This window comes from Diplotaxodon limnothrissa, linkage group LG3, assembly GCF_057381915.1.
Source record: "Diplotaxodon limnothrissa isolate DT_005_m linkage group LG3, D_limnothrissa_male_GT1.1, whole genome shotgun sequence".
Lineage (NCBI taxonomy): Eukaryota > Metazoa > Chordata > Actinopteri > Cichliformes > Cichlidae > Diplotaxodon > Diplotaxodon limnothrissa.
This window is the reverse complement of record NC_140598.1, coordinates 20,492,540-20,513,844: the sequence shown is the minus strand read 5'-3', so window position 1 is coordinate 20,513,844 and position 21,305 is coordinate 20,492,540. Positions and strand designations below refer to the sequence as shown.

The 21,305-nt window shown below is 43.7% G+C and overlaps 1 protein-coding gene across 1 annotated transcript; it reads right to left on the bottom strand.

Annotated features, from left to right (window-relative positions):
* Positions 1-11,432: 11,432 nt before the first annotated feature.
* Positions 11,433-14,452, bottom strand: LOC146634859 (uncharacterized). The gene is made up of 6 exons (XM_085349979.1): positions 14,422-14,452; positions 12,840-12,881; positions 12,491-12,760; positions 12,147-12,410; positions 11,896-12,081; positions 11,433-11,551 (listed from the first exon to the last, which is right to left on the bottom strand). Exons 1-6 carry the CDS (start codon positions 14,450-14,452, stop codon positions 11,433-11,435), a joined length of 912 nt encoding a protein of 303 aa, XP_085206105.1.
* Between the last annotated feature and the right edge of the window lie 6,853 nt (positions 14,453-21,305).

Below are 21,305 nucleotides of genomic sequence, written 5' to 3'. Positions count from 1 at the left end.
GGACAATTTATGCCTTTATTTTCAATCATGTGACTCCGACGCCCTCTGCTGGTCAGTGCTAACGTCACACAGCTCACAGAAGAAACATTTCCCTTTGTTTGCACTCAGGTTTACTTCTGATGTCATCACTCATCTCTGTGTCTGATAGAAGAGACAGGTTACTGTTAATGTTTGTCTGACTGACACAATAAAGCCTAAACATTTATTCTTTACTGACTTTAGTCACTTTGAATCAATAACCAGGATCCATTTACCTGACTTTACCTGTTTAAACTCATTCGTGCCTTTAATGCTACATGGAATATACAAAGGAGCATGAGGAAGATGAGGAGAGGACTGAACAGCGCTTGCCTTGCCTGAAGATCATTACCTCTCCTCACCAGCAAGTCTGCAGCTCTGACCTCAGTTTCCATCATTCATTTTCCATTTGATCTTCTTCTTTTGTGGTGTCTGTAGGCCCCAAAGACCTGGGCCTTCGCATGATGTGCCCAGTCACGCCACCCAGGTCTCACTGTCATTGTCCACATGAGCTCTAAAGTCTCCAAAGATTCACTGGACGAAGAACCCTTGAGTACCCCACCCAGTGACCCCCAACAGACTGGCTGCTCTCAACTGTTGTTTGGTGCATAAATACAAACCACAGTCAGGATTTGTTCACTTTCTAAAGATGAATTCATTTGTTCATGATTCTCTGGACCTCTGTGGTTAGTCCACATACAGGTACGCCCAGCCTACCTTCGTTCTCACCTGTGTGGCGACGTCAGTGTTGTTGTGTATGAGTGAGTGAAGGACTGAGTTTGAGTTTCTGAACTCAGATTATTTGTAATTTTTTTTACTGAGAATGTTTAGAGACAGTCTGAATGTCTGAGAACAAAATGCTTTTGTTCATTTGTCCATTTTTGAAATTGAGGTGCTGCGATAGTCCAAAGCCGAGACCCTAACATTGAATGAAATGTGTTGGTGGGATTTCAGAGAGCTGTGCATCACGTACATAAACGTCAGTGAGCTGAAGCAGCACTGTGAAGAAGATCACGTTTTTCAGTAGTCTTGAGATCAATGTCTCATGGAGGCTTCACCTGTTCACCTGTAATGACCTACGCCTGTATTCACACCTCTGCTCATGTGATGACTCACATGATCAATATTCGGTCAATGACCTTCAGGACAGAGGTTAGTGTCACAGTTTCAATGTAGAAACAGACACAGTTACTCTTAATGACCTCTTTGCAGATATAAATATTTAGTTCTCTTCCTCTGGTTCTGTTTTTATCTCACATTTACATCACCTGTCAGAAAACAGGTAAACGTGTACTTGTTAAACAGCGTCTAGTCTCAGGTGTAATCAGCTAAATCAGCTGCTTCACCCAGAAGAACTGATGTAGTGTCTGATAGACTTCATACTTCTGTGTTTCTTTCATAGAAGTTGAACCAAAACCAGAACGACCAGGAAATCCACAGCAGCCATGACTGTGATGATGAAGGAGGAGGAAGAAGAAAGAGCTGGAGGAGGAGAATAGGTGGTGTGAGTGTTTGTTGTTGTAACGGAGGCTGTGGTTGGAGGACCTGCAGGAGACATGATAAAGCTGGTTCAGTCAGTTTATGATCAGTTCAGCAGATTGTCTTTATACAGGAAGTGATGTCAGTGTTATGACCTTTGACCCTCAGAAAGCTCTGAGGAGATGATCCAAATTCATCTGTAGAGACCTTCATCAGACTGCTGCACATTAATCATGATGCTCTGTTTTGGTTAGTTGTCCATTAAAGTAGAAATAAGCAGTGACTATGCCACCAGTTTTGTCTTTGCAGCGTAGAGTGACATCACTTCCTGTCTTTTCAGGAAGTGTCAGGATGTCAGGATCCTTTCTTTATATAAAAATTAAAACAGCGTGCTGTTATTCTGATGATTAAATGAACGTGTCATGAGGGCCAGAACTGAGCAGAACCCTGGAGGAGAAGCAGGGTTTAACAACATTTATTGGTCTAGCACAGGTTAACACTTGGCAGTAGCAGAAAACAGCCACACAGAATGTAACAGTGACTTGGCGTGAGAAACCTGATAACCTGGTTGTGGACCAAAAGCGGAAATTGGGCTGGAAGGGTAACTGGAGCGTGACAGCTTAGGTCTAGCTGTCAGGAGAACGGAGTTAGAAGAAGGGGAAACACTGGAGAGGGTAAGTTTAGCTGTATTTATAGCTCACTGGGAGTTGGAGTGGAAAACGCTTTGAGGGAGGGGCAGTGTGAGTCCAGGTGAGTTGGATGGTGTGAGCTGGCTGATCTACGTTCCACAGGTTTGGATGGAGCGGGATGGCAGGCCGGTGAGGCACGGAGAGATTTCCAGAGCGAAGGTAAGTTGTTCGAGGTCCAAGGGATGAGCTTAAGGTAGAGTAAGAGACGTGGAAAACTAAGGCACACGAGAACAAGGGAAGCAAAGCCAGCTCCAACATGGAGTAGCTGACTAACTGGTGGAGAAGGAACGTCAGTGTGAGGCTTAAATATCTCCAGCCTGATTGCCAAAAATCAGCTCCAGGTGAGTGGAGCAGATGAAGAGATTATGGGCCTGCTTGGGGCGGATATGAAAGAGGTTCAAGAACCTGGTGGAAATTTGCAGCCACTCACCTCGATTGTAACGGAATGACACACCAGTAAACTCCACTGATTTGTTGTTTGTTTGAGTTGATGCTCCCCACTCAGGCTCTCAGCAGCTTTGGGTAAGTGGACAGTAAAGGTACTGCAGGCAGGTCTTGCAAAATAAAAAAGCACATTCTTGAAGGTTAGATGTTTATTCCACCTCAGCTGTGGGATGAACAGTGTGAAAAAGCTGTTTCATGGATTCTATTTGCAGGTTTACGTCCTGTTTGAGTCTCACTTTGCTCGTATTTGAAGCTCATCATCAGAAAGTAACAAAGCATACAAACTCTGAGAGAAATTAAATTTGACTCAGTTGACATGATGGAAAATTTGTAAACAGAAGAGGAAGTGAAGACTATACAACAAAGGCCGGTCAGACAAACATTTAGTACATGCAGCTAGCAGCTGTGGTTTCCTGAGTGAAAGCTGATATCTGATGATTGTTGGCTGATATCTATACAAACCATCATGTTACAGAAACTGAAAACATCTCTACTTGATTTCCTCTTCACAATATGACAAACAAATATCAAATAAAACCAAAACACAAAAGAAGATGAGTGAACTCTTCCTGTCGCCTAAACAACACATGAAACTGTGGACAGACCTGAACAGATTTGATTTTAGAGTCAGTCAGTGAGAGCTCACACTCTGTTAGTGTGTCTATCTGTGACAGATGAGTGAAGCACTTCAGTGTTTACACTCAGTGTTTGTCCTGGACCATGGTTCACTTCATCAACTCACCTGCAGTGCAGACAGCAGCAGCACACACACACCTGCAACAGGAGGTCAGAGGTCACTGAAGGTCAGAGGTCACTAAAGGTCAAAGGTCATTTAAAGACACTGTTAATTTAATGTTACAGTCACATAGTCTTTGGCTGTTGCCAAATTCAGAGGCCGTATTTGTAGGCCGAATACGTCACAGTGAGGCGATGAAGGTTGTTCATATTTGAAGGCTCCTCCAAATGTGGCCCACAAATGCGTCCTCTGTCTCCCCAGATTTGAAGGATGGTTCTCGCGAATCCTTCATGGACAGCCATAAATGCAGCAGCAAGGAGCATTAAGATCAAATGAATATCGTGGAGGGGAAATCAACAGAGGACAGGAAATCTCTACCTTATCCCACTGGGATTCAGCATTCTGAACAAGCTGAAGATGAGAGAGCAGAGCCTGGCTGATACCAAAATAAAGACTATCACAGTAATCAAGCCTGGATTAAATAAATGCATGAATAACTTTCTAAAGTCAGCCGATTACAAAATGTTCTTATTTTTTGCCCTGAGCTGGAAGAAGTTGGCTTTTACAACGGAATTGATTTGTTTCACAAATGAAAAACTGCCATGAAAGAAATCACTTGCAAATTTTTTAATCAGGAAGTTCTGGAGTTTTCCAAAGGGCTAAGTTCACCCTAAAGATAATGACGGGGCTCAAATCGTAAAATCTACGTTCTTTGATCATTTACATGCAAAATATTTAATGTCAACCATGATTTTAAATCATTGGGTTAATCTAGCAAAGCTGCACCAGCTGTTTGTGGTCAAACAGCCGCTAAAAAGAGCTTAGTAATAGTAATAACATGATAATAATAATAGTAATAACATCTTGGAGATTGAGAGACCAGTGACGGACATCTAGAGCAACTGTAAAATTGGCATGCAGTTTTTGCACTAAAGGAAAATCACTACCATCTCATGCGCCTACCACATTGGCGCCAGCTGTGGCCTCAAGGCTGGAGCTGGACAACAAGACCTTTCTCCATGATAACAGACTGTGTTTAGAATCTTCGTTCCCATCCTTTGCACCCCAAACACCTCTGCATGCTTATCTCCAAGGCCGAGGTCAGGGGGCAGATCTGGGCCCAGCGCATGCTACAGGACCAGATGTGCTGTCTACACCGGCTTACCCCCACCCCTGTTGCTTGTGCTTCTATGGTGTATTAAGATTCATTGAGCGCTTAGAACAGGTACTGCTGAAGGGATTGGCTGAACAGCTGTCCCAATCCAAGGAATGGGTGCGAGTGCAAGGATAGGTTGTGTCTTGGCCACTGTCACCCTAGGAGTAGGGACAGGCATGGGAAGTAGTTGGACACCAGCCAGGGTGCAAAGGTGGACTGGGCCTTGGATGTCCTCACGCTGGGAGCAGGTGACGGCTGGACACTAGCTGTTGCTACCTGAGGAACTGATATGGTTGCAGGGACAAGCAGAGCCCTAGCTGCTCTAGGCAACTGGGACTGACTGGACCACAGCGACCACCATTCAGGGAACTGGAAAGGGTGCAGGGGAAGGCAGGGTACAAGCCTCTCTGTGAGCAGGAACAGGCAGAGAGACAGGCTCTAGGATGGTCACGGGAGGGCAGAAACAACCAGAAAGAAAGAAAGCAGGGAAACTATAACTGATATGGGAAAATTTGACTGAACCACACGGCGTTGTTGAGGTGGAACTGCTGAGTGAAACAAAGCTGACCTTGAGGAGACAGGCATTTGAGGAGGGAGTTTGTGGGTCGTCTTCTTCCTTCTACTCATCATCATCATTCTTAGTTTACTGTAGTTCATGAGGTCATGGTATTTCATTCTCAGTAATAATTTGATCCAGTTCAGCACACTCTCATGTTCTGTTAGACACTGTTTATCTTTTCTTTCTTCATGGCGGGAAACAGTCCACAACGTTCGAATAGCAGTTAAACTGAACTTAAACACATAAAACACTTCGTGGTTTATCACACCGGTTGTTTTACCTTTGATCATTTCCCACTGGTGTCAACAAGGAAGCCCTGTCACGCAGAGACTTCAGCTTCTCTCATCAGTTAACCACACCAGCAGCACCTGTTTTGATGTGGGTGAATGAACACTCGACTCTGGGAAAAACAGCTACTGACTCAGGTGACTTCACCATTTATCTGCTTTTGATGTGACTGCTGTGTCTCACACAGGAGAACTTTCTCCCGTCACTTTGGTGACTCTGCATCTTCATCAGCTCCTCGTGTGGAATCCAAAAGGTGGCCTAACCTCGTCTTTGATCTCTCTCTGAGCGACTTGTCAACTTTATTTTTCACCAAACACACATGGATAAAGAAAATTTCCCACATTTATTTTGGAAAAGGGCAGACGTTCATACTAACCTGAACTGACTCACACTATGTACCAATCACATTCTTCCAGTGCAGCGATCTGTTGAAGCTGCAGGATCAGTGCCACGGCTGTCTGACACTGTCACTGTCCCATTTTTCAAACAGTGACTCGACCACAGAGACCACAGTAAAGGTTTAGTGGAAACCAGTGACAACGTTAACTGTAAAACAGGAAACTAGCGACAGAGCTGCAGACCTGCTGTGGATCCTGCGTTCCTGTCCCACTTTCAAAACTTTTGATATATTTGGTAAATGGCCTGTATTTATATAGCGCTTTTACTAGTCCCCCCTAAGGACCCCAAAGCGCTTTACACACCCAGTCATCCACCCATTCACACACACATTCACACACCCATTCACACACTGGTGGAGGCAGCTACAGTTGTAGCCACAGCTGCCCTGGGGTAAAAATATTTTTTCCATGACCACATGTTACGACCTCAAAGTAGTGATGCTGTTTAAAACAAATAAAAACAGAATCTAATGATTTTCAAGTCTCATATTCTCTCAAAGAGAGAAAACCAAACACATGTCAGAAGTGTAATTTTGTAATGCTCCTGTACAGCCTCGCCTTTTAACATCATTCTGGAAATGTCTGTGAACTGAGGACAGCATTTTGGACTTTTTGGGAGTGGGATGTTGCTCCATCCGTGTCTGATGGAGGGTTTTAGCCGCCCAGCAGTCCTGGCTCTTCTTTGTCCTGCTTCTGGTTTCATGATTGTCGCGGGGTCCTCTCCTAAACTTCTCTCGAACAAATACAGGCGTAGTCGGAAAGCATTCAGTGTGGATAATTTATTTATTTTGCCGGCCTCCCAGGTGCACAAAAAGTTATTTACAAAGAAAATAGAACTGACTTAAGTCAGCACAAACAAACATCTATATACAAAACACAGTCTGCATGTTACCCTCTCTGTAACAGCTCACTGGAAAAAAGACAACAGGTGGGCCCTGACCGCCTTCTCTTATACCCCATAGCCCCTCCCACTAGGCGTAATAGTCATCTCTTTATTATTTCTTTTATCAAACCGTCTTTCCCCCTCAGCTTATTTCCTGCTGTAGTCCTACAATACATATATGTATATACAGACATTTATGGCCACTTCCAGGCAGCCTACAGTGTTTCACAATAACACCAAACAAACCAAAAGAATAATGCAGTTCACGTGACCCTTCAAGCGCACGCGAACCCACTATTTAAACCCCGGAACACCATACCATCGGCTTGCATAACCCCCGTATAATCGGCGATCACAGCGAGTCTCTGCGACCGGCTTTATTGAAAGTAAGTGGGAAAATATGTTGGCCACCCTCTGCGCTGCTCAAAATATACCTCTCACCCCTTTTTGTTTATCTGCCCGGTCGCCGAAAAGCCGCGCAGCCACGGTAATTGTAAAAACTAATGGTGGTGGTGCGTGTATGCGCCCAGATCAGCTGTCGGCGGCTCGGGACGGTGTAACTCTGTCACAATGATGCTCCAGATGTTTTCATTGATGAAAGATCAGGACTGCAGGCAGGCCAGTTCAGCACCTGACTCTCCTACTATGAAGCTGCGCTCCTGGAATAGGTGGTGTGGTGAACTGTGTTCATTGTCAGTCATTTCTGGAAGTGTTCCTCCTCCAGCTGTTGGTCTTTGGTACCACTTTCTCTCCTTTTAACCTGTTTTTGGTATTGTATTGTTAATAAAATATAAGATTTACAAATCTTTTTATTCTTTGTTTATTTACACATTTTTTAAATTTAAAATGTTTAGAAAATGGGTTTACATTTAAATTTGTCCAGAACAAGAAACTTTCAGATTAATTTAGAGACAGAGGTCAAATACACATGGCAGCATGAAGAGGAGAAAAAAATCAGAGCCCCAAATAAAGCTTATTGTTATTCATGTTTTTATTATTGGCTCCAATGGAGAGGTTGTTGTTCAGTTCCACCTGGAAACACAGATCCCGTTTGAGTTGCCTCAGGAAGCTCATCTAGTGCAAAACTGCCAAATCAAACATGCTGAGCTACCGGCTCCACCTGTTTATTATTTATTAATAATAAATTATAGAATGTGTTACTGTTTATCTGCAAGACCTTCATTAGGAACCTGGAATTTTAAATCATTATGCTATTATTATCATTTCAAAATGCCAGTCACTGGCTGTCACTACAGGTCTGTGCTGGACTTTCAGTAACAGCCACTTCCATGCAACAACTGCCTGAAACATAGTACACTAAAAATTCATTCTTTACAAATCCCTTTGCAGCCCTGGCAAAAGCCTGCTTTTAGTAAATGGTAGAAGGACTGGTTCTTATGTAGCACTTATATAGCGCTACTCTGACGCCACAGCCAGGGTTCAGTTTATCAGCAAGAGATTTTTATTTAAACAAAGGAATAAACTGAAGGCTTATTTTTGGCCAAGACAAACATTAAAGTTGAAGGCAGCTGGACATTTGGATGCAGAATGTACACTTTTTAAGCAATGGCAAGAAAAACAGATGAGCAGGGCCTTCATACTGAAAAACAGGACAAGCTCTAAATCTTAGCAGGGAGCTGACGGGACTGGCAGAGAGAAAATCCTCTTCTTCACATCCTCCTTTAAATTTGATCTGGGAAACTCCATCAATAACTCAGCCCTGATGCACAAGAGAACGAGAATGAGTAGATGGTTAAAAGAGAATCCAGGAGATGGAAAGACAAGAAGAATAGAGGAGCAGAGAAATTATCACAAGGACCCACAGTGGACAAAGGGTCATAATCATATTTTGTGAAGCAATAACTTGTTGAATAACAGCTGAATGTGTACCTGCAGTGTCCTCGGACTGGAGAAAACAACATGTGAGTGTGTATCTGTAATTTTATTGGCTGATTGTCTGAAGTTCATATCCTGATAGGTGACTTGACTCAGACTTGATGACAGCGTCCTTTCTGCAGGAATGAGAAAGACGAGGATTTAAACATGAGACAAATAATAAAAGATTCTAAACCGAAGACGTCTGCCAGCATGGAGCACAAACTGGGAGTCATCAGGACGCTACAACACAGAGCGAACACCATCCCCACAGACACAGCGGCCAGGAGGAACATCACATCAAGAAGGCCCTGAGTAAATGTGGTTATCCCAGCTAGTGATGTGTCGGTCGCGAAGGAAACTCTCAGAGCCGACTCTTTGACGTGAACGACACGAGCCGGCTCCTTATCGCGAGCCGTGGGTTTTTTTTCTTTCTCTCACCCTCTCTCTCTCTCTCGCACTTTTTTTCGCTTCACTGAGCAGAGGGGGGAGGGGCGGTAGTGACACTCAGTAGCACAGGAACAGAGCGGGAGGGAGAGAGAAAGAGAGGCAGGGACAACAACGTCACATTAGAAAGGTATAGTAATCATCCACAACTATTTTCAGTTGCAGATGATAAAGGATTCAGAAAGTTTATTCATGCAGGTCCATATGACAGAGAATATGCATGTTCTTTTTGTTTTCATATTATAATTTATATTTAATTGTGTTGTGGTTTGCAGTGTTTTGTGTTGTTTCACTTTAAATTTGTAAAAGGAAAAAGCTGAAAATTTAAATAGTTAAAAGTTGAAATGTGATTAGTTGGTTTTTGTATTATATGATTTATTTATTACATTTTATGTGGAGTGAATAAATAAAAGTATATTTACGGTGGCCCCTACAGACAAAGCACGTACAAACTCCGAAGCACATACAGAAGACAACAGAAGTGCTCCAGGATGCTAGGGGGCAGTGTTGAGCTTTTGTTACCTAGAGGCTACACAAGCCAGCAGGTACCAACGACCGGATTTGGTGTGTGGTAGTAACAGGCAGTGTTGGTCAAGTTACTTGAAAAAAGTAATCAGTAACTAATTACTGATTACTTCCCCAAAAAAGTAATCCCGTTACTTTACTGATTACTTATTTTGAAAAGTAATTAATTACTTAATTACTTAGTTACTTTTTAAAAACACAATTTACAACCTGAAGACGTGATAAAGCGATAGATCTTTCAGCCCAATTCTACTTTTTCTACATAATCCATCATACAAAATGTAATCAAATGGAAAAGTCTCTTTTTTTTAACTTGTTTTATCAGTTTTAATCTTTTAACTTTATGCATCAAGCAAAAATTTAATTATATGCAACATTCTCTGACTTGAATAAATTAGTTTAACATTTAAACCTATTTTCTGCACATTCCAGCACATAAAATAAAATATTTTTTGTGTTTACACTCACTCTTTCAAATAGATGCAAGTAAAACACAGCAGAAAATAAATAAAGTCAAAGACTCAGCGGTCCTGTTGCTCTATTTTCACCTGTAAAGCAGGAGTGGGGTAGGCGGAGGTTTACCCTGGTGCAGGTGTGCCGCAGCGGTCAGTGGAAGAATCCACGAGTTTCTCTGTGAGTTTCCCATTACGTCGTTGCGCACTCGGTACTTGCTTGGAAGTTTAGGGGTTTTTTTCGCTGTAAAAAGAAGTTTTCTTCCCACGCACAGCGGACACTAATGTTTTTGTCACTTTTTATGGAATCAAACTCAAAGTAAGGTCAGTACTTCCACGCTTTAAACGCTGCACGCTCATACTCTCTCCCGCACTCGATATGTGATCCACTGTTGTTCTGCAGACAGCTGTTGTCACGAATGGCACACTCGCTTACGTCACTGTCGTGAGACATTCTGGCAAAAAATCACGGTTTTAGTAACGCAGTAACGCAGCGTTCCTGCGGGAAAGTAACGGTAATCTAATCACCGTTTTTGCAATAGTAATCCCTTACTTTACTCGTTACTTGAAAAAAGTAAGCAGTAACGCATTACTACCCATCTCTGGTAACAGGTAAATGAACATTTGTTTAAATTATTTGAATATATATGAGTGCTTGTGTATAAATACACAAACAATACACACATGCTTTCATGCTTTCAATTGTGTAATTTAAGTGATCTAGTAGCTCTGTTTGGAAGTTCAGTTAAAGTTCAGTTACTTTGGAAACATGGCTCGAACAATTTCTCTTCCACGACGTAATCCGATAAGTACCGATCTCTTTACCCGTCGGCTTCCCGTGGCTGTCATGTGACCGGCTGTTGCAGTTAATAATACAGCAGCTTCTTGCCATTTTTGTGTTTCTTTTTATTACTGTGTGACTGTTTTCGTGTGAAAGCCTGCATGCGCTAGTACCGCTTGCCACGCGTACCCACAATCCTTTGTGGTTTTACCCCAGAATGACATCACATTTCCCATCTCTATTCTCTGTGTTTTCAGGCCGTCCCACCCGCAGTCTTGTCCGTCTCAGGTGTCTTAGACTGCAGGTAAACTCTCGTCTGAGTCGCCCCCTTTGGCCATCTGAGGAACTGCAGCTGCAGCCTGCTTTAAACTCTTACTGCTGTGTGTGTGTGTGTGTGTGTGTGTGTGTGTGTGTGTGTGTGTGTGTGTGTTTCAGCTCAGAGCTGGTGTGTTTTCAGGGTGTGGTGTCTGAAAGGATCAGTGTGAACAACAGGACTGCCCACTCTGGACACACACACTCAGGTACAAACACACAGGTGGTTTGTGTATCAGGATTTTTCTGCTGTGAAGTTTTAACATGGGAGTCTATGGGGGCGACTCACTGCTGCCTCTGCTGGACACTAGAGGAACTGCAGGCATCAGTGCTTCAGGTATGAGTCTCAGGTCTGACTGTTAGCTGAATGTGTGTGTGCAGGTGTGCGTCTCACTCTTTGTGACCAAGCTGGGAGGAGTCTGCAGGTGTACCTGGACTTAAGCCACACCCCCTACCCACCTGGCCTGTTGCCGGGTAACACTCTGCTGTTGTCTGGTTTCCAGAGGAGGCTGTCCAGGTGAGACACACATAGACAGGCTTATAAATGTTTGGACTCTTTATTTGGACTCATTTCCAACAATGTCAGCCCCAATAAAGTTATGGATTATCTTGCATTAATAGGCTGCTGGTTTTCTTTACTGGTTTCAGGTGTTACCAGCAAAATAGTTGTTTAATCATCTGGAAATGTACCCAGATTTATTTATTTAGACAGAGATCTTGACCCCCCCAATGTGAATGGGGACAGTTTATAATTGAATTATAGTATATAATCACATAATTATTAAGGAAAATTTATTTTTCCATGTAAAATGTTTAATCTAATGAGCTCTGGGGGGTTTGACACACTTTATACCTATTTTTTTGTTCCAAAACAGCAAAGCTGCAACCAGAATAAGATCTAGGAGACCCAGAGAACCCAGAGCAGCTACAGGTGAGATGATGGAGGAGGACGATGTAGAAGGAGGGGAATTGAGATTGGTAGTTGTTGTTGGTGGTGGTTTGGTGGCACTTGGTGAAATGGTGGTGGTGTCATAGACATCTGCAGGAGAGATGATAAAACTGGGTCATTGAATTTATTATAAGCTCAGCAGGTTAGCTTTAAACAGGAAGTGATGTCAGTGTTCTGACCTCTGACCCTCAGAAAGCTCTGAGGAGATGATCCAAACTCATCAGTAGCACACCAGTAGAGACCTTCATCAGACTGCTGCACGTTAATGGTGATGTTTTTCTCTGATTTAGGTCCAACAGGACGTCCATTAAAGTAGAAATAAGCTGCAGCTGTGCCACCAGTTTTGTTCTTACAGCGTAGCGTGACATCACTTCCTGTCCTCACAGGAAGTGCAGGGATCTGCAGGATCACATGTTTATCTGAGGAAAAGACCCACAGAGTGATGTAGAGGTGGTATAACAGTCTGCTGTTAGTCTGATGAAATGAATGACTTCATTACCTGATACAGTGATGTTGACTTCTTCACTCTTCTCTCCAGCTTCACCTTCACACCAGTAAACTCCACTGATTGGCTCGCTTTGCTTATCAAGCAAACAGGATGAACCATTGAACCTCCCGAAGCCCCGCCCACCTGCTCCACATGACTCAGTCCCACTTCCTGTGTCCCTCTTCACCGTCCATCCATCAGAGCCCAGCTGACCGTCACATGTCAGAGACACTGAGGCTGCTGTGAAGAACTGCTGAAGGTTTGGACTGACGCTCAGAGAGACTGGAGGACAGACGGACAGTTTCTATCAGTGTTTACACTCAGTGTTTGTCCTGGACCATGGTGCACTTCATCTACTCACCTGCACAAACAGTCAGTGCAGACAGCAGCAGCACACACACACCTGCAACAGGTCAGAGGTCACTGAAAGTCAGAGGTCATTTAAAGAAAGACTGAGGCTGCACAGTTTTTTTTTTGTTGTTGTTTTTTTTCTCTCAGGAAACTTTTTAATCTCCTGAAGTATCTGCCACAATCTAAGGAGCTTGGAAAGAAAAGCGTCTGGACTTCTTTGAGTTGCTTGAAGACGTTTCACCTCTCATCTGAGAAGCTTCTTCAGTTCTAGGATCAAACGGTGAAGAGACCCACATTTAAGCTCTGTGGGAGTTTCCTACTGAGAGGGACAATGGACCCCCTGATGATCCTCTACCTAATCACATGAGCCAAGGTGTGGTAATGGGTGTGGGTCACAATCAGCCAGGGTTTTACTGCTACTACTTTGTACTTTCTTACTTTGAAAGTACTCTGTACTTTTTTTTTACTTTAACTTTAGTTAATAAGTTGAATCAGTACTTCATCTTTTACTGGAGTATTTTTGAACAGTAGTATTTGTACTTCTACTTAATTATGGAAGGTCTGTATTTTTGCCAGATCTGTGAGCCACGCAGATTAAACTGCAAAAACACCACCGTGCACTGTAACAGGAACAGGAAGTTATAAAATACCACCGAGACAGCAACACAGGTTAGCCTGTCTTTTCCTGTTTTCTATACATTTTTTGATCAGATGGCAATCAACGGTAAACATCACAGTGCACAGCATTGTAAACAATGGAGAAGGAACTGTGCATGGATGAGCTTTCATTCATGTGCAGAGAAGAAAGTGTGGGACTAAGAAGCCACCCTTCAAAAGCACAGTTTTTATTTTCAGATTTGCGGCCTGTTTCACTCCCACACTGCTGCTGTTTAAAGGTCATCATGTCAATGGGAATGGGAACTTTAACAGTCAAAACCGTCTGTGGTTGTTTGAATACACTCAGTCCTCTTAATGGAAAATTGGCTGTGAATAGAGGAAGTGAAGACTAGATAAAAGAGGGGACGCAGTCAGAGGACCCTGTGCTTCATGCAGTCAGAGGCTGTGGTTTCCTGACTGAAGAGATGTTTGATGAAAAGAGGTCAAGTCTCTTTTGTTCTTTTGGTCTTCATGTTACTGACACTTAGCTGGGCAGAAAGTTTAATCGCTGACTTAGTCCAGACTATATGGTGACTTTCCTGCAGGATTCCAGGTTAAACTGCTGAGAGTCTGAACCTCTGAGAGGTTTGCAGTGATGATGAGATCGATTTAAACCGAAAAACTTTCATCATGCATGTTTGAAACCATTTTCTATCACTCTTCATACATTTCAGTTAAAACTGTGAGCTCCATTATTCAACATTAACATCACTTCTTGGTTCCTGCCCAACTTCACAGCCACCAATCAAATGAAACCAGAAAGACATAAGAAGGAGAATGAACTGTTCCTCCTGCCTTGACGAAACTTTTCAGAATTTTTACATGAACTTTAAAGTCAGTAGCTGCAAGCTTGTAACTGCTGAAAGGTTGTTTTCCTGCCATATTGTTTGTTGGAGCTGTGATAAATAAATCGATGATTTTAGTGTTTGACTCACCGAGGAGCAGAGAGACCGGTGCAGTCTTCATGTTGTCTGGATGACGACTGAACGTCAGTCTGAGCAGCAGAGAGACGCCTTCAGCTTCAGCACTTCCCCGTTAACAGTCTTCAGTACGTCACGCTGCTGCTCCATCACAAAGAGGCAGAGCAGCTTCTCCAGCAAACGTCAGTGAATGAGATGTTCCGTTGGGTAATTCAGCTCCGAATCTATAATCCTTTTAAAAAACAAATTCCCTTTTCCTACAAAATGTTAATTGAACTCACATGTAGTTATAAGCAAAAACAGACTGTATGTGTCCAAGTCCAAACTATAAATGTATATCATCACTTTAGCTCCATCTTTGTAGAAGTAGTCGGTTTAAATCTGGTTTTACTATCTTAGAAAACATTATGAGTTGCAGCACTTTATAATAACTAAGAAGCTGTAAAATTAAAGGTGTTGAGGTGGCAGGCAGGATGTAGGACCCAAACGCAGGACTAGTGATGTGTCCTGTGTGTCGAAGCTTCGAATCGTGCGTCGGGTAATCGCGGGGGCGTTTTTCTGAAGCGCGTATCGAGGCTTGCTTTGATTACGTATGCAGTGACGTTCGAGGCCTTGCGGGCAGTCCGTACCACGTAACTGATTCAGGGACTGGTTCACCGGTTCGCGCCAGATTCGAAATAACATGGGCAGGAAAACAGCTGATTCCCTATCACACCGTGTTGTGGAATTGGATTACGTACGTGCTACATAGTTACTTGTGCATTTCTTCTTCGATGGAACCAGCAAGGAAGAGATTTTTTTTTTTAATTTTGTCTCTCCTAATAAAGTATGCACACAGTAATAAATATCACAAATGATAAACACCAAAATATAAATAAACAACACTACACATCCTATAATCTGATTTCTGTCTTTTAGTTTATTAAAAAGTGAAGCACCAAACACTAGTTTGTGTCATTATCCAGATGTACATAAGGTTTACACATCATTATAATCAAAGAGCCCGCTTCACTTGAATTGAGTAGTAGAACAAATGAATCATCACAATGCTTCGAACCATGAGTCGACCAATTGGATGGAAAGCTTCAGTTCATCATGAGGCTTCATCTCACCATCACTACGCAGGACCCAGAGACAGAATGATTAACTAAAGTGGCAGCTTTATTGCTGGAGAACACTCGAATAGAAATAGAAGAAAACAAAACTAGAAACTCAAAACTTAAGCCCAAACTAGAAACCCGGGAAAGTAGAAAATCAAACCAGGAAAGAGTGAACCAGAAAATTACCAGAAGCACATAGAAAACAAAACACAGTACAGTGAGGGTACAACACAACAACTAACAGAGAAACACAGGGCTTAAATACACAAGCAGAACTACGAGAAGATGGGGAATAGGTGGTAACACATCTGGGACAAATCAGGCCTAATGACAGAAGGGAAGCAAAACCAAGCACACTGCACACAGGACAGGGACTATCAAAATAAAACAGGAAACACATGAGGCACAGACTTGATACTGAACAGAGGGAACACAGAGCACAGGGACAGGATTGACAAACTGCAACATGAGACACGACTGAACAAGAAAATCAGCATGAAGACAGAACTAAACCTTGAGTAAACATGAGGGCTGCAGGAAGAAAACCCAAGTAGATTAGATTAGATTAGATTAGATGAAACTTTATTAATCCCTCGGGTGGGTTCCTCCAGGAAATTCAGTTTCCAGTAGCAAAGCACCGAAAGAAGTTGCATGTTACAGATACATTAAGGGGAATGAGAGTAAGGATATAAGCATAAATACACCACATATACACATATACACATATATAGATACAGAATATACAATATGGATAAATAGGATTGCTCATTTGAGTGAGTATATTTCACCGTTGCTTTCGTATACATGAAGCGGACATACCTGAGTGGCTGCGATCTAATCCTGTTTACATAAAGTAAGCCTGCTCCCGAGCAGGTTTACGCTTACGGATCTGTTGCTATGACAGCAAGTCCCGGATGAGCTTCGGAGAACCGAACGATCCAAGATCACGCGAAATCGTCAACAATCAAATCCAGCTAACTTACTTACCCCCTACCCACCTGGCCTGTTGCCGGGTAACACTCTGCTGTTGTCTGGTTTCCAGAGTAGGCTGTCCAGGTGAGACACACATAGACAGGCTTATAAAAGTTTGGACTCTTTATTTGGACTCATTTCCAACAATGTCAGCCCCAATAAAGTTATGGATCATCTTGCATTAATAGGCTGCTGGTTTTCTTTACTCGTTTCAGGTTTTACCAGCAAAATAGTTGTTTAATCATCTGGAAATGTACCCAGATTTATTTATTTAGACAGAGATCTTGACCCCCCAATGTTCAATACAAAGTCACGCCGATGGTTACGTACCTGTGCGGTTTACCTGTGTGTGTGTTTCAGGACAGGAAGTGTGTACTGCACGTACTTACCTGTCAGCTCCATAACTGTGGTCTCCCTGGGAGACACCAGGTAAGTTTACAGGTAAAGTCTGGTTCACGTGTTTGTCGTGCTGTTGTTTATTTGTTTGTTTGGTTTCTATACGCTCGGCCCAGCCTCCTCCTCCTGCTCCCATCATGCACCTGGGTGAGTGGGCTCTGAGCAGTGAGTCACGTGCTCATCGTCGTCTTTATCTTTAAAAATTTAAGATCGGGTCATGTTTTTATTCCTGAGGCTTTAACTGTGAAAGGGCACGTCCTGTTTACATCCTGGTAACAGCTCCGTCTGCTCACACTTTACTGCTGAACTGGTTTGGGGGCGTGGCGTCAAACTGAGGGTTTTCTTCATATTTACAGTCGGTGTGAAAACGTCAGAAGGTTTGAGTGAAAAGAGAGAAACAGATGTTTGTGAGGATTCACGTTGTGGATATCTGAGGTTATCAGAGTGTCAGGAAGGGAAACCTGAAGAAAGTCAAAGAGCCGCCCAGCACAGAACAAGCCTGTCAGAGCAAAGACTTCAAAGACTCTACAGGCTGCACAGGGACGCACTGTGAGCTCACAGAGCTCCACGTCTGCAGACACCTTCAGCCACACTGCTGAGGACGAAGACCTGCAGACTGAAACGTCCTGTGGTCAGAGGAGGTGAAACGAGAAGAAGATGCAGCTACAACCCAAAGAACAGCGTCCACACAGTGAAGCACGGTGGGGACGCTGTGGGGGGGCCACCACAGAGAGAAACAGGCGTCCTGCAGGACGTTTCCACAGGGCCGAGCCGTGAGTCTGCAGAGACATAACCTCTGTGTCTGTCTCAGGTGTGTGACGGGGACGCTGACGACTTCCTCCTCCACTTCCTGTTGTGTCTGTGCAGCAGTGATGTCATGATTCGGCCGCTCAGCCTCACCTGCAGGAAACACACCAACCAGAGACCAGAAGATAACCCCACCCTCACCACCCTGACCAACCCTGACTGCAACCTTCAGAGTCGTGTGTGTGTGTTTCAGAGGTGAGGAGGTTCACTCGAGGAGACAGAGAGTTCCTGACCAGACTGGCTCCTCCCCTTCAGCTCACCTGTCTGCACCTCCACCCTGACTGAGCTCCACCTGCTTCGTTCTGACTTCATCTGTTCTACGTGTTCGTACAAATAAAACTTTATTGTTCCTCCTCCTGTCACATGGTATCTCACCTTCACTGACCCTAACGCTGGTGATCAGGGTCAGAGGTCACACGAAGCTCTCTGGGTTTAACCTCACACGAAAGGGGCGTCGCTGTCATCATCACAAAGGGGCCTATAACAGGTCATGTGACCCTTCTACAGGAAGTGATCCCTGTGAGTGGCGCCCACATCAGAGACGTTCTCAGATGGTGATTCATCAAACCTGCACCAGTAAAATCTGACAGTAGAAGGATGATGAGTGAAACTGGTTAATCTGGTGTTTGTGGCACAGAAGGTTTGACCTCCACTGTGTGACACGGGTCAGACTCCAGCTGGGCCTGCCGCTCTCAGCCTCACTCTGAGGAAGCCTACAGTCTGTCACAGTGGAAACTACACCGGGGGACCCCATCCTTGGGGTGGACCCATTTTTGTTTTAGCGTGTTTTGGGGTTTAAAAGCCACAGAGACGTGGTGCTTAGGAAAAATGCATTTCAGCTGTGCTGATGCTCCTGACACGTATAAGACTGGGGAAACCTGCATTCAGCTGGACCTGAAAAACACTATGTCCAGATAAACACAATCAACTTTTGGAGAAAAATAAAAGATTCTTCATCAGACTAACAACTAAAAACATGACACTTACCTTAACAGTATGGGCTACATCAAATATATTCAAGACCGACAACAACACTTCTCACTGCTGCTAATTTTAACTAAACTAAACAAAAAGTAGAAAAAGGCAATTCACCAAGTCTTGAAAAGTAAAACTGAAAAATAGAAACACAGAATAAAATAAAACATCCATCCAGATCTTTACCACCAACAACATAAAATCTATCTTAATTAAATGGCCAAATTCTCCAATAAATTAGCAATAATAAAGTAAGAAAAAATAAGACATTCAATTTATGGACGCTCAAATTAACAGAGCGACATTAAACGCACCTCATTGCCTGCCGTAGCGTTCTTCGCAGCTGCACTTCACCTCAAAGGTCGGTTAATACATCGGATTGAACTTAACCAAAGTCCAATTAAAGGAAAATAACGGGAGGGTTAGGAGTCACAGGAAAGACGGGCTCCTCAGCAGCGCAGCATCCGATTTTCAAAACCTGCTCACCTGAAATCTCAGCCAGCAGGCCACAGCCAGGCTCCACCATCAGCCAGCAAGCCCAGCCACGCTCCTCCATCAGCCAGCAGGCCCAGCCACACTCCTCCATCAGCCAGCAGGCCACAGCCAGGCTCCACCATCAACCAGCAGGCCACAGCCAGGCTCCACCATCAGCCAGCAAGCCCAGCCACGCTCCTCCATCAGCGAGCAGGCCCAGCCACGCTCCTCCATCAGCCAGCAGGCCACAGCCAGGCTCCACCATCAGCCAGCAGGCCTAGCCAGGCGCCATCATCAGCCAGCAGGCCCAGCCACGCTCCTCCATCAGCCAGCAGGCCCAGCCACGCTCCTCCATCAGCCAGCAGGCCACAGCCAGGCTCCACCATCAGCCAGCAGGCCACAGCCAGGCTCCACCATCAGCCAGCAGGCCACAGCCAGGCTCCACCATCAGCCAGCAGGCCTAGCCAGGCGCCATCATCAGAAATTCCGCTTCCGGGTCCCTCGTGGTGGCCGCCTCATGCTCTCGCTTCAGTATGCCACCCAAGAAAGGCCCAACACCAAAGGAGGTTGAAGACATTAAAACCTCCCTCGGAGCGCTGTGCGGAGACGTGGCTGCAGTCAGGGCGCAGCAGGAGCTGCTTCTGGGGCTTCTGGAGGAGGTAAAACAGCTACGCCTCCAAAATGCCGAGAAGGACAGACGGATCATGGATCTCGAGCGGCGGGTGGATGAGCTGGAGCAGTACACCCGTACGAACGACGTGGTAATCAGCGGTATTAAAATCAAGCCACGCTCGTACGCGCGCGCGGTGGCCGGGAACGTCGGGGAGCCCAGCGACGAGGAGACCCGCTCGGTGGAGCAACAGGTGGCGTCCTTCCTCCAAAGCAAGGGGATAGAGATGGACCTGGAGCACATAGAAGCATGTCACTCACTGCCCAGGAGGAGTGACAGACTGCCGGCCGTCGTTATGAGATTTGTCAATCGGAAGAACAAGGTCGCACTGCTGAAACAAGGACGCAAACTGAAAGGCACGGACGTTTTCATTAATGAGCATCTGACACGAAAAAACGCAGACATCGCGAGGAAGGCAAGGCAACTGAAGAAGAACGGTAAAATACAACATACATGGGTAACAAACTGTAAGATTTTCATTAAGCTAAACGGGACACCAGAAGAGGCAAAAGTACTGATAGTGAGGAACATGGAGGATCTGGACAAGTATAACTGACACCAATGTATCAATTACACCAGGAAATGACATGGACACGTTGAAATTAGTTCTTCAACAGAAAGTAATTGATCTAGATTGTGAATATAAGGAGCATAATATAATAGATCCAGAAATAGATTCTGAAAGTAACTTTCTCTCTTCTTTTGTTAAAAATTGTAATTATTTCACTCAGGAACAATATGAAAAAGAAATTAACCTAGACGGGAAGCTCTCATTAATTCACTTTAACAGCAGAAGTATGTACTCTAATTTTGATTTCATTAAGGACTATTTGCAACAATTTTCTCGCCCCTTTAGTGTTATAGCCATCACTGAAACTTGGTTCAATGTCGATAAAGGAATAGATTTTTGTTTGAATGGATGTGATTTAAAATACATGAATAGATTAAATAAGGCGGGCGGCGGGGTTGCTATATATGTTCATAACTCTATAAAATATAATGTTGTAACAACTATGTCTATGGCTATTGATGGAATTTTGGAATGTTTGACTATTGAGATTATGAATGAAAAAAAGAGAAATGTTATAATAAGTTGTATATATCGGACACCCAGTTCAAGTATTGACACTTTTAATGAATGGATAGAAAAAACGTTTGCTTCGGTGAACCAAAAATTACTATTTATCTGTGGTGATTTTAACATTGATTTGCTAAATCCAACAAGGTTAAAAGCCATTGATGACTTTACTGACACAATGTACAGCTTATCACTATATCCAACAATAACAAAGCCAAGCAGAATAACTTCACATAGCGCCACTATTATTGACAACATTTTTACTAATGTCATGGATTTCCAAATTAATAGTGGCCTGCTTGTCTGTGATATAACTGACCACTTACCAGTTTTTACTTTGTGTGACTGTGATTTAAAAAAAATAGATACCAAGATCATGATAGCAAAGCGAACAATAAATGAAGAAGCAATTCATGCCTTCAATTTC